A 14,258-nucleotide genomic window follows, 5' to 3' on the forward strand; every position below is an offset into this window, starting at 1 on the left:
ACCTATTATATCTTTATATCACAGTACATCTTTGCACTGTAGGAGGTAACTGGAGCACCCAATGAAAACCAATGCAAACAAGAGAAGAACATACAAACTTTCACAAAGATGTGCTAGCTGGGTCTGGAATTGAACCCAGGGACCCAGCGATGTGAGGCACTATCCACTGCGTCACCACACCACCCAGGTCTATTAAGTTTAAAATAAACTGAATCTGAAAAAAAAACAAACAGAAACTACATGGCAAATCTTCAAGGTAGGACTGTAAAAAATGAATCATCTACTACCTCTGTGTCAATAGCGGTGACACTTGCTTTATGTGCTGGCATCCCTCTGTAACAGTTCAGCAATTATTTAGGATGATCTCATTGGGAGCACTGTATAGGTGTATGTTCTTATGTGTGCATAGATTGTTATAAACATTATTAACACAGAGAACAGTTAGACCTCCTCATATTCCAATGACTGCAAGAGTATATTGTGTAAATCAGAGTACAGAAAATGCCTGTTAAAGTAACTAATTAACTTTACCTAAGTAACATGATTTCTCTTTTTAGTACTTTGCTCAGTGATGACATCAAATCATGACTACATACAGAAATCTGTATCTGTGTGAGCAGTTATTACTCATATCCTGTTGCAGCAAAACAGGTAGGCTTTTATTTTAACCAAATATTTTCAGTTACCTAGTGATGTATAGTGGATAGAAAGCCAGGAAGCCAATTTTGAAAAGATTATCTGTGTTACATTTGATATATGTTTAATTATAGCCCACCATACCTTCTAGTTATTACATAATGTCAATTAGAATGTTTTGAGAATAATTTATAACATTTTACTGCAGTAAAAAAATAAAACTATTTCAATGAAAACATATACTTATGTACTTTTCTTTAATCTTAACATTATGAGCTCTGCTTCCTATAAAAAGTGAACAAAAACACAAACCTAACTCATCAGGAGAAACTGGCATGCTAGACAGGATGTGATGTGGAGTTAAATTGTAATGTATGCAAATGTCAGAAATTAACAAAAGAAATTTTTATGCTAAAGACTAACGGAAGCACAGAAAGCTAAAGTTGCTTGCCAGCTGGTTCATAGCTAAAACTCCATGTGAGCCACATCATAAGAGAAGAATGTTTAGACTTCCCCTATGAGACTGATGTATCTGTATCCTGAATTTGAGACTAGCCTCTGGCCCTGAACATCAAAGTACAACACGGCCAATACATTCACTGTACAAGTACATGAAAATAAAGTTTAACAACGCTATTGAGTGCTGCACACATTTGCTAAATTATTTGCATTGCATTCAATTTTTTGACAGGATTCTAAATATAGTTAAACTCATTCAGTACAATGAGTAAAAGCTACTGGAAATGGAAACTGAAAACTAAAACCCAGTTTTACACTACAGAAGTACTAGTTATTTTCTAAATCGTGTTCTTTCAGATAAAAATTGATTAACACTTTAATACAATACATTTACAGTAAGCACTTTGTTAAGCTGTTATCTTATATTAGCATCATGCATTTTGACATGTTTTATACATTTAAGGGGAAACGTCTTCTTTTAATAATCCCAAAACTGGGATGTCCTTCAAAGTACATTTGTTTTTAGAATTTGAATGGTTATCATAAAATAACTAATTCTCAAAAATAAAATTCCAGAAAAAAACAAATCTTATACTTAAATGACAGGCAATAATCTTCCAATCCAATGTTAGTATGCTAAGAATGGACATATTTGGTTTGGTACATTAAATTGTTCATGAGGGTGTCTCATGCCACAAGACTACTCTGCAGTTTGGCTGTCTCACAAAATAAATAAAGTTCAGTTTTCAGATCTATTTTCCTTGCACTTCATTTAACCATGTGGTTTGAAGATTTGTTACCGAAGGTTTCACAATCCTGAATCCAGAAGAATTTGGTGCAGAGTATTTTTTTTTTGTTGGACCTCTATGTGCCAGCTGAAATCCATCCAATCACATTTTATATCCGATGCTTGTATCTTTAGCATTTCGATATGGGCTACTTCTTAGAAGTGCACTAAAGGAAAGATCTATGCTTAGTGTCCTTTTTTATAAGTAATAATGGGTTCAAGTTTCTTAGTTTTGCTCTATACTGAATTGTCTGAGTTGATTTCTCCAGTGCACATCTCCATTATGAAATAATTTAATACCAATACTCTGAAAACGACAGCAGTCATCGAGGTGAAGGATCAAGGCACATAAAGGGAACATGAGACATGACACAGAGGAATGAGACAAGCACAGAAAGTTTTGTCCTATGGGTGTAAGTGTCAGCTTAAGGCATATTTTGTACCACCACTCACACAAAGACAAAGGTTAAAGAAACACTTGCTTTGTTTTTCCAAAACATAACTTCCAAATTTAGTGATGTTTCCAAAGTTGTGTGCAATAAATATTAAGCTTGGCACCAGGAGAATCAGCTGATGTTGAGACATTTTAGCCTTATAAAATTTTGTTTACTTCCATACCACACAAATAGCTATCATACCTCAAGAAATTCCTTAGCTGTGACCGTATTTTGACGTGAAATTATATAAAATATGTAGTCCTTGTAAGAGTCACATTCCAAGGTTGCTGTACATATACTACAGCCACTACAAGTTAACTGTGCAGCGTTGTCAGTTGTGGCGCTTGGCTCCCCCTGTGGAATTGTAAAGTGCATTCTTAGACACACAAGAAACTACGTGCAACTATTCCAAGTAACTAAAAACGTAAGAAAACACATTCAGTAAATTAAAATTGTACGCATTTAATACGTTTATATGGGTTTTAGACCATGCGCTTTTATAAATCCATCGATGTGGGTGTTGCGATAACATTATTAAATTTATAAAATTTTATTTAAGTAAAATCTATAATACACATCTTACTTCATAAATATTTTCGTCTGGGTTTGCACCGTGATATTATAACCATGGAAAGCCAGAACTTGAGCTTAAATGGTTAAAGGAGGAATAACAAAAAAACTTGCTTCCAAAATACGTACTCGTAGCTCAGAAGCGCTCTCTGTGGCCATCAACCACAGAGCAAAATGACCGAAAAATGGCTACATCCAAACCTGGAAGCACAACATATATATACTGATCTAAAAATAGATTCTACATTCTCCAATAGGCAAACGGCCCTGTCAAGACAAATGAGCCAATCACAACCTCAAAGATGACAATTTCATGTCAGGAGACGCTTACGATTGGTTGACGGTGATATCATAGGCGCGCGGGCAAGCTGGTACGATATGATTGGTTAATTTTCCAAAAGCGTAATACGGTCACGAGGGGGAGGCTGGCTGCAAGGTTTGAATAGGGAAGTTTACAGAGTGTACGTCTTGCAGTTTGTTCAGTGTTTGCAAATAGAGTGCAGTAGAGGTTGTTGCTTTTCTCGACAACGGGAAGCAAAGCAACGTTTTATTGCTGTGCAGTCGCATGTGCAACTACACCGAGATCAATTGCCATAAATAAGAGAAAGAGCCAAACATTATAAATATCTAAATTTACTATACGTATTTCTTGGATTAAAATGGATGTCCTACCTATGTGCAGCATCTTTCAGGAGCTTCAGATCGTGCATGACACTGGGTACTTTTCCGCTTTACCATCCCTTGAAGAGTATTGGCAGCAGGTAATTTTTAAAAATATTTACTAACCTAATGAAGCACAGATCTTTACAATAAAACCAAGCTATTGTCAGCATTTGTGCTCTATATTTATGTCCAGATCAGGAACTTTAAAGCTTTTACATGTGGTAGTAAACAAGTATCAGTAATTACCCAGATACTACTTTGATCCATGTACTGTCACGATACAATTATGCACACCTACTCCTCGCGTTATTTTAAGTTAAAATCAAAGTTAAGGGTTGCAGAATTAATTCCAGATAGAACATATGGATTTTATTATCTCTACATGCGCAGATATTAATACATGAGTCTTTTAGTCCTTCTGTTTCTTTGATTTATTATATACAAATTTAATATCGGAAGGTTTTGTCAGTATAATTGGTTTAAAGAACCTCCATTTGTACTGACAGCTTCAGTAAATGAATGAAACTGATGCAATGTTATTCTATTTTTATTTACAATTTACTGGAAACAGTTACACTTTCAAAGAAGAAAGTGGCACAGTCACAACGTTTGGTTTAATTAGTATTTACATTTAATATTGTTTTTGTACTTGTTGATACTGGGACGTAACACTTGTTATATCTGGACTTTGAGTGTGGTTATTGAAGTCGTCTTGATGTTTGCCTTTTCAAACTGAGTCGTCTTTAAAGTGAGCGCAAACTTAATTTAACAGTTTGGTGTCTAGCACGACTATTTAAAGAAAGCAATGCCACCAAGCTAACGTGAAAATCTTCACAGGCATACACAATTTGCATGTTTTTTTCCTTCAAAGAAATGTTGCAGTTCGTACGTGATTGAAATTGATCCAAGTAGTTTCCTTCAGGCATTTGGGATTCGGGCTTTTTGCCAAGTTCTTCCCCTGGCCTCTGAGGCGTTTAAACCTTCTCAGAGATCCATTCTCGATTTTGCAATCTGCATAATGGAGGATGTAGATCAGGGTGATATTAAATTTTTAAACAATATGATAATAAATGCTGTCTTTATTTCGTGGTAAATCAATAATGGGTGTGTTTTTATTGCCATTCTCTAATGAACACGGCTTATACCAATCGCAAGCTTCTTGGGGAAAATAGATTGGATCGTTTTTGACAATGTGCAGAGTATAATGTTGTTAGCAGCAACTTGCCCAGTGAACATGATATCTTGAAATGATTTGATAAAATGTTTAAAAAGAGTGCTTTCATCGTTCGAGCGGGGACTTTTTAAAAATGTGAATACCGAAGTCAGCTATTCAATTTGTGAGGCAGGGCAATTTGTTTGACAAAATTAGACCATCACTTTAAAAAATCCTTTTTGAATATACGTGAGTGCGTTTATGCATTAGGAGAAGGGGGTCGGATTGTGTGCATGTATAATGAAACTTCATTGGCTAAATGCCAAATACAGAGGAAGTTCCCTGGCTTCCTTTAAAAGAAAATAGCTTCATGACTCATAGCCTTACAGCTTTGGTTTAATATTAAGTTGTGTTAACAGTAGGACTAAAGAGTTTTTTATATCACTGATTTCCCTATTTTGTTTTCTGATGTTAACTTGCTTGCTATGTTTACAGCAAGTATTTTAAGATCTGTCAATTGCATGGTGTGACAGTAATCACTGAACTTGACAGTTGTTTCTAGGAAAGAGTTCTGAGTTCAGTTACTGCTCAGGAAATGTGTGGTCAAATTAAGCCTCATTGATATGTTTCTCTATATAATGCCAGTTGAAAGTGACTACATTGCGTTTCAAGGGAGAATACACTGCTTTTCAGACTCATTATTTCTAGAAGAGGTAATCTGTATTTTTTTTCCCCCTTTAGACATGCTTGGAGTTTGAAAGATATCTTCAAAGTGAGCCATACGTTTCTGCCTCAGATATCAAGTTTGACACTCAGGAGGACCTCTGGAGCAAACTCATCTTGGCTTGTGGAGACAAAGGGGAGTCTGATCCAAAGATTCCTCATGTTAAAGAGGAGGACAATCAGGATAACCAAAATTTGGAGACCAACAGCTTAAACTCTGATGCCAGCAGTGAGGCATCCGATAGCTCAGAGGAGCTCTCGCCAACTCTTAATTTTACTTCAAATCCTTTAAATGATGTTTTGGTCAATTCTGGACATTTAAGCTCTTCAGTTATTACCACCCCACCATCATCTCCAGAGCTGAGTAAAGAATCCACTGTCCCACAGGTTTGGAATGGCGTACAAACTGAATTGCATTCACCTGGGAAAATTCGCACTGGCAGTGTTGGAAAGACTATAGAAAAGACTAGTCCTGCGAGTGGAGAGACTTCACCAGATGGAAGAAGACGAGTACATAGGTGTCATTTCAATGGGTGCAGGAAGGTTTACACAAAAAGTTCTCACTTAAAAGCACATCAGCGCACTCATACAGGTAGGTAGTTTTTTTAATTGGTGTTAATAAAAATGGGATTACCTCTGTTATCATGTTCAGATTTCCACTCAGTGTTATCTTCTATGCGTTGGTTTTGATTTTTAAAGTGAGCAAAAATTAAAATTTATTATTGTAGATTTGTACAAAATGCATGATGTGTGCTATTTTTATCTGCACTCTATATCTCTGGGTGTGTTTTTGTCATTATTGATTATTGTTGTTGTTTTTATAGAAATATACATTTGTTTTTGCAATACTGCCAAACTGATGCGAATTAGAGTGTTGAGGGATACGTTTGAAAGATTTGAAAATACCTGAATAGTAACTTGATTGCAATAAGGCATAAAATAAATTTATTTTCAGTTATTTGAATTATTCAGAATGAGTACAGAATTCACGATGAGTATAGAGGAGCAATGTAAGGGGAAAATGTATTCACACCCCCTTCCACGTTTTTGCCATTTTTAAATTGTCCTTCATTTTACTTGCATTGGTACATTCCATGCATTCTTTCTGTGCTTTTGAGAAGCTATTGTGACCCAGACAAAACACAACTCCAGTGACATTAAATAACCAAATGTTTCTTTGGGCTTTTGAAATCTCTTGCAGCCTTACACCTTATGTTGCCTTTATTGTCCCATTTGACATCGATTAATTGACAGTCACCTAAAATGTCCAATAAAGACAGTGTTTTATTTGATCAAGAAGGCCTTACATTTATCTTCCTGCCATGTAAACACAATCAGATTTACAGCCAGTTGAGAATATAATGAAATGGTTAGCACATTTTAGCATTTAATTAATCTTATTATTGATGGTGTTTGTTGACTTGCAGGTGAAAAGCCTTACAGGTGTTCTTGGGAAGGCTGTGAGTGGCGTTTTGCACGAAGTGATGAGTTAACCAGGCACTTCAGGAAGCACACTGGCGCAAAGCCATTTAAATGCAGTCACTGTGACAGGTATGAGCCAAGACTTTGTGTCTTTTGAATTCATTACACATTTTTTTCTTTTAAAAAAAGCTGTCAGAACTTTGGGTTTTGGTTGGCGAGATGGTTTTGTGTATAGACAAAGGTTTTCATTTACCACCTCTCATTGATCCATTTAATGCATCCACAGTTTTGAAAAAAGGAATATGTTTCATTTTTGCACTTGCAAAAACCCCCTTTTAGTTTTTTTTGTGGGTGTATGGAGTTTATAATTCGTGTATATGATTGAATAGCATGTCCGCAAAAGGATGAAAAATATATATCAGTGTTTGAATAAAACTAAAATCAGTGGCAGCTGCACCAGCATTTTGAGCTACAACTCTTAAGATTAATAGAGGTTTTTTTCTGCATATTTTTTTTCCTCTCTGTGCACTGTAACACATTTTTATAAGTATATTTTCCTGTTTGGTTTGCAGGTGTTTCTCTAGATCTGACCACCTGGCTCTTCATATGAAGAGACACCTTTGAACAGGCCAGAGAAAACGAGGGGAAATCTTGTCTGCTGACCAGCTTCAAGGTTGAACTGCCCTGAGTGGAGGGATGTGTGTTCCAGCCAAAGCATGCCATTTTGCACCATACCTAGTGCCTCCAGGACCTTTCAAAGAAGGTGGTCTGAAGGTTGTTGAAACAATTTCATGTATGAAGCAGCAAAGCGTAAGAAAATGAGAAAAAGAATTAAAAAAAGTTTGTATGGTGCGTGATGCTTGAGGGATTCCTGGACACATACACTGGTACCCAACGAGATTGGCTCCCAAAAGCCTTTGCAGTGAGCATGTGCACTGAGAATGTTTATGACTGGGTGACTGCGCTGTGTGGTAGGAGGAACCAGTGTTGCTGTTGGCTGAGTGGTATGAGGAGCAATTATGTGCTTGTTTCCTTTTGTGGTCGTGAGTACAACTGTGAGAAAATGAGTTTGAATGTCTGAGTGGAGGAATGAGCCTGGAATTGGGTTTGTCACCAAACGCTTCCCAGAGGGTATTGTTGTCCATAGGTCAAATCAAGGAAGCAGCCCTTCCCTGAGGCGGAAACCCATTCCTGAATGAGAGGAGCTTTTTTGGTGTTTGGTGCAGCTAATAAATGTGCAATGTGTTAAGTAGCTTGTTTTACATGCTACAAAGCTCAATTGTAGTCCATTGTATAAGCTGTGTATTTAGAGATATAACAACTATAACTTCATTATAATAGACAGGTGTTGCATGGTTCTTGGGTTGTACACTTCCTGTTCTTTGTAATCAGGACTGCAAATTGATTCCAATAAAGAGCAGCTAAATACAATTGGTTAAATGTTACAATATTGTACATAAATGCCTTGATAATTTCCTCTTTTTTTGGTTGGAGAAACCACTATTGCTTAGCAACTGATTACTCATGCAGCTATTTTGTTTTACTTATTTATGCCTTCAGGACTAATTTCTTTTCTTTTTTCCTACCTGTTAATGCACTGTTGGCCTTAATGGTGCCTTATGCAAGTGACCTTGTCCTGTGAGGTGGATTATTCACTTGGGGGTCGCATATAGTGGTATGGGTGATGAATAGCTTTATTAAGGCTCTATTTCACGTGAAGTTGCACCTTTTCAGTTGTGGGAAACAAAAAGTGGAAGCCCTTATAGTTTTCAAGTACAAAACTAGTTTAATGTATCAGTATAGTCTTTTTTTAGACTAAATGCATCATTTGAGAATCTTGCATGTGTTATCTCAAAACAGTTTTTACCTTTGTTTGTATCAAGTCATAAGAATTCAGACATGACAGAAATTATATACAGCACTTAAAACACTTTTGTTAAATATATTTACTACTGTGTAGTATATAATTGTGCACAGTATTTGTAGAGGAAATTTAATTTGAATGGTACATATTCATATACACTTTAACTGTAACAAACATGTTTTTTAAGTTGAAGTCAAAAAGAGGGTCTTTTTATACTGTGTTAAACTGAAGGAGTATGCTGCAGTTGCCTCTATGAATCAAGCATCTAGAATTGAAATACACAAAAGCTCTAGTTCATGCAGTCGTGAATGAGGACAAATGAAGATTTATTGCAATTAACAAGCAAGTGTCAGACAGGCCCTGCCTTGTACTGCGTCTCTTAAATGAATTGATAAAGGCTTTGTTGGCATGGAATGTTTCAGACTGCTGACTCTGGATGTTGATTATTGACCTGTCCTCAAGAGTAGGGTTTTAACCTAAGCTTTGTAAAATTATGAACAGAATTCCAGTAAAGAAAAACCAATTACCTGATGAAAAGAATTAATGATTTCTAAATTAAATTTCTGATTTAATCACTGAAGGGCAACTTAGCCTTTTCTGTATAGGGACTGTGAATGTAGATTGTTTTTAGAGATTCTTTAGTTTTGCAGGGGAAGGGACCAAAATTGTAGTTTTTTTTAACTTTTTATGTAACAATTGACATTGCATTTCTGCATCTCATTGTAATAGAAGGAAACAAGATTGGTTCAGTTGTGAATGAATGGTTAAAAAATTGGCAGTGCAACCCCCTTTGTTGATTTAACGTCAGAAACCTACTGCATGTTTTAAATGCAATTTTCATTGGCAAGACATCTAGTGTAGCACAGAAACTAATGAATACTGTATAACCTTTAGTAGAAGGGTGTACAAAAACCAACAAGGGAAACTTGATCAAATCTCTGCGTTTAGAGTAAATCAAGGGTTTAGGCTAGAAATGAATTGCCTCAAACACTCAGGTGGTAATCGAGCCTTAATGAAGCTGAAATATTTGCTTGCAACTTGACCAACAAATGTTTCTATTACTGATACTGCTCATTCTTTCAAAATGCCCTGTTATCTAAAGAATCTCTTTGTAAAATTTTTGTAAGATTTTTTTTTGCTTTACAAGATTTTATTTGAAATTGTTTTGCAAAATTGTTATATTTCTGTATGAATGTATTTTTTATTGGAATAACAAGAAAAAAAATTCTTATCAGAACCATTGTTGTTTTCATTATTACTCTTATTTTTATATATTTTTTCATTCTTTCTTTAATGATTTTTCAAAGTCAAAAGTCGGGTTGATAGATCATGAAACTTTTAAGGTGATTAAATAATTTATCCTTTGCCTGTTATAGTAAAACAGCTCCATAGTTTGAACAAGACTTTTCTTCGACAACAAGTGTTAATAGTAATTGGTATTAGACCAAATGTATTGTCTAACATGGTGAGCAACATTACTATAATGCTGAAATTCAAGAGAAAACCGTAATTATGTACACAAGTCCTCAAATCAATTTTATTTTAAATTACTGAAAGGTAAGGGAAAGTGCTGCAAAACCCATCCCTTTGGTTCTTTGGTAAGGTGAAAAACCTTGCTTTGCCCAACAGGTCCTAATAAAGCTGCCAGTACTGTAATGAATTCTCAAAGTGCAGCTAAACGAATTAAAACAGTTGTTGGCAGAGATTGTCAGATGGTGTATATATAATCTCCAAGTCTAGAACTACACAAATATAAACCACAAAAAAGGAGGATAAACAATTTGTGACATAGTTCAAATGGTTGGATACCTATAGAAGGTAGAAGCCGAAACGTTGTCTCTTTTCTCTTCCTTTAAGCATTAAATAAACCTTCACCTGTTCCAATTGAGAACATAGATCACTTTAGATGTTCAAGGTTGCTGTTTATAAAGAAGTCTGAAATACTGTGTTTTCTGTAGTGAATATTCACTAATTACCCAAGAGATTAATTGGGACAATCATAGTTTTACAAATGTCTAAATATGACTCGACTTGCTTACCACTGAAGATACTTTAATTATTGAGAGGAAAATGAAAAAAAAATTATGAGGGGACTTTTAGATAGCGTCAGGTAAGAAAATTGTTCATGTGCATTGCCTTTAGTTGTGATTTCTGTCTTCGCGGTATTATCAAACTGACGTTTGGCTGGATGTCGAATTCTTATCTCCCACTTTCACGTCTATATACATAAGTGCCCCCTGGCTGAATGGTGCTGTGCACATCCTTTCTAGCACACCTTCCTCTGCCTCAGGATCATCACTGCAGCATTTTCGTCTTGGCTTATATCTCATGAGGGGGGATGTGACCACACAGATCTCTGACTAGCACGGTGATTATCTCAGCTCTGCTATTCCTTTATATTCATCGGCTTGTTTTATCATTATCGTTATTTAGGTATTTTTTCTGAACAACTGAAATGTAAGCTGATGATGTATGGTTAATATAATCAGGTTATGTCCATGTAAGAGACCCTGATATTTGAAACATTCAAAGCATAGAGTGCAAAGGGAACTTTGATACCTCCCCTTTGGAAGAACTGCTGACCTTCTCCAGTGTGGAGAATGTTTTTCTTTTTTTATAGATTTTGTAGATCCATGTTCTTTTGAAGACATTAAAAATCACTATTTGTGTGGTCACACACATTTTAACATTACATAAATGTTCTTTAACTTGTCACATTTTTATTAACCGGAATAGTGAACATTCTCTACCGTAGATTTTAGGTAGTTTTTATCTTGAGAAATTGAAGTATTCTATTGTGTATCAGATTGACACACTGTAAAAGGCTGAAGTTAGAAATACATTCTCACTTTTTAATCTTTGTTCGTTTCAAGGAAGTTGTAGATAAGATGCATTGTGAATGCAAGCATCAGATGATTGGAATTTGCTATAATCAGCATACAGTGCTGAAATATTTTATTTTCAATTTAGCTGTATGAGGTTGGAAACAAAGACAACATTTCTAATATGTGAATAACATTTGGATCAAATCACACGCATCTTTAGATAAGAAATGTTGCTAAAGGAATAAACTTAACTTTCAGAGAATATTAAAATATTTACAAACAAGAGGAGGTTATATTATTTATTTGAATCCTATTGTCACCACATTCGTTGTATGGGAACTTAGATTGTGTTGATGTGTGCAAGACATATTTAGCATCGGGGTAGTTATAGTTGAAAGGTAAATATGAGGTGTCATTAATATAACAAAGGTTTATTCCCTGCTGAAAAGAGAAGAAAAGTGCAACGATTCGGCTGTGGAGCCTTCTTCGGATGCTAACACAGCTACCTACTTGAATTACATCAATATAACAATGTCTACTTTGAAGCACGGTTTCTGCAAACACAGAATTAAACCAGGAATTGTGTCCCTTAGGACATTTCATGTAGCTCAAGTTTTAGCAATACAAGCGTTTCTTCCCCTTATTTAAGAAAATTCAAAGCACAGTTCCACCAGATGTTAAAGATGAAGCATTACAACAGAATGATCTATGGTATAGAAAGTAGTTTTTGAACTCTTTAATACCATGTGATAATGGATGAAACCAAATGTACTATAAATCATTGAACATGTATAAAAAGGTTTATACTGTAGCTACAATATAAGAATGTGTGACTTAAGCAAATGTCAATAATTATAGAAAATTTGCATTGTACAGTACATAGCAAAGCATTCAGTTTAGCAGCTTGGATTTGTCCTGGGAACAGGCAGTAATATGTTTCTTTTCAATTGATGCACTGTAATTCCCTATAAATTATTAGTTTTTCAACATAATGTCTTTCAGAAATGAAGGCAGCAGGTCAGTTTTTAACATCAAAATGTATATATTCTGTTAGCGATTAAGCCATACCTTTCATTTTCATTAATATTAGGCACACATGTACAAAATGTAATGTGCAAAGTACTTCCTATCTGGCAGTTTTTCATTTAGTTTGCATATTTTACAGTTTTTGAAACTGACCCTTGAACTTGGATTACATGGACTAAGTCAGTGTATGGCACATGCTTTCACCTCAATTCATGAAAAAAAAAAAGATCCATGCAATGTTTTAAAATAGTTGATTTTCATGAACTTAATGTTTTCATTAAATACAAATGGAAGTTCATATAAAAGAAACTGCAAACCCATTGGAATTTCTAAAATAATTTGCATAATACAAATACATGATTTTAACATTAATCAATACCTCCAAAGATCACTAGTTGAAATAATCACTTTATTATAAAAAAAGGTATCCTGTCATATACAAGTCCAGTTCATCAACAAAATTCTTCCAGTTTTTTTAGTACAACAGTATGTCCCAGTGTTGTGTTATCTGACTGAACATTTTAACTTTAAACATATATTATATCAGGTATGTGAGTACAATATAAAAATAAAAAATAAATTATCTAATAGAAAAATCTGTGAATCTGGGAGAACAAAAATGCAGAAGAAAATAAAAACATCCATACACAGAATTCCATTCTTTTATCCTTGCTTGTGTATTTGAAGTACTTTATAGAACCAAGATTCTTTTTCAGCAATTTCTTGAAGAAACTATTTCAACAATATGAGTGAGTAGCTTATTACATATGTACCTACAACTATTTCTGTTCAATAGTCACTTTTGTTGTCAGTTCTTAATGTCCCAGCACTTTTGTAATAGAAAAATGTCTTTCCCTACCAAGAAAAGCCCCAAAATGGGTACAGAATACAGAGGGAAGGCAACCTTAAACATACAACTTAACAAAGACTTGATGGTTTGAGGGAGTTTCAAAATACCTGCACTTCACTGAATATTGTTGCTTATGAATAATAGAAATGTTTACCACAAAGCTAAATATAAGTGATAATATTATGAATTTTGATGATGAATCACAAATACGTTGGAAATATTATTGAATTATTTAATGGGTTTGAAGTGTTTCCTGTCTGGTCTATGGGTTTATTTAAATTATTTTCTACTTCCATCCCATTTATTTTTTTAGCTTAAAGTAATTAGTTAAATGCTTTGTTGTAAACACCATGGATGAGTTGAGATAGCTTTGTCAAAGCATACAGGCCAGTTTTGTGCACTTTATGTTCTATTATTGACTCAGAAATTTTCTCCCATCACAGCCATGGAGCTCTTTCAAAATTGCCATTGGCTTCATGGTGACATCACTAACAAGTTCCCTGCTTGCAGAGCTGTTCAATTAAGAGGGGCGGCCTGATCTAAGAATGTCTGGGTGGAACAATGCATCTTTAGTTTCTTAATGGTTGAGTACACTGCATATTTTTTGTACCTTTCTCCTGATCTGTGTCTTACAATAACCTGATCCTGGACTTAATGATGGACATAAGATAATTATGTGCACAAAAAATTAAGTTAGGCTTTGAATACATTTTACTTAGTATTTGTTGAAAACATTGTTTTCCATTATTCTTTCCTATGAATTTTTTTTTCTCTTTCAATGTGTGGAGCACACTGTGTATCTAACAAATATTAATTGATATTTTAAAGTGTCTGACTCTATGT

At 34.9% G+C, this 14,258-nt stretch overlaps 1 protein-coding gene across 1 annotated transcript; it reads left to right on the forward strand.

Annotated features, from left to right (window-relative positions):
* Positions 1-3,266: 3,266 nt before the first annotated feature.
* Positions 3,267-9,951, forward strand: klf6a (Kruppel like factor 6a). The gene is made up of 4 exons (XM_088918422.1): positions 3,267-3,650; positions 5,447-6,020; positions 6,856-6,979; positions 7,423-9,951. The coding sequence occupies exons 1-4, from the start codon at positions 3,549-3,551 to the stop codon at positions 7,472-7,474; spliced, it is 852 nt and encodes a 283-aa protein (XP_088774548.1). The 5' UTR covers positions 3,267-3,548; the 3' UTR covers positions 7,475-9,951.
* Positions 9,952-14,258: the final 4,307 nt, after the last annotated feature.

This window comes from Atractosteus spatula, chromosome 6 (genome assembly GCF_055471065.1).
Source record: "Atractosteus spatula isolate fAtrSpa1 chromosome 6, fAtrSpa1.hap1, whole genome shotgun sequence".
Taxonomy (NCBI): domain Eukaryota; kingdom Metazoa; phylum Chordata; class Actinopteri; order Semionotiformes; family Lepisosteidae; genus Atractosteus; species Atractosteus spatula.

What these genes read in the sequence shown, in the direction of transcription:
- klf6a (XM_088918422.1), top strand. Translation starts at nt 3,549, where the DNA reads ATGGATGTCCTACCTATGTGCAGCATCTTTCAGGAGCTTCAGATCGTG. An exon ending in TTGAAGAGTATTGGCAGCAG is followed by an intron (nt 3,651 to 5,446) that starts GTAATTTTTAAA and finishes TTCCCCCTTTAG; the next exon opens with ACATGCTTGGAGTTTGAAAG. An exon ending in AAATGCAGTCACTGTGACAG is followed by an intron (nt 6,980 to 7,422) that starts GTATGAGCCAAG and finishes TTTGGTTTGCAG; the next exon opens with GTGTTTCTCTAGATCTGACC.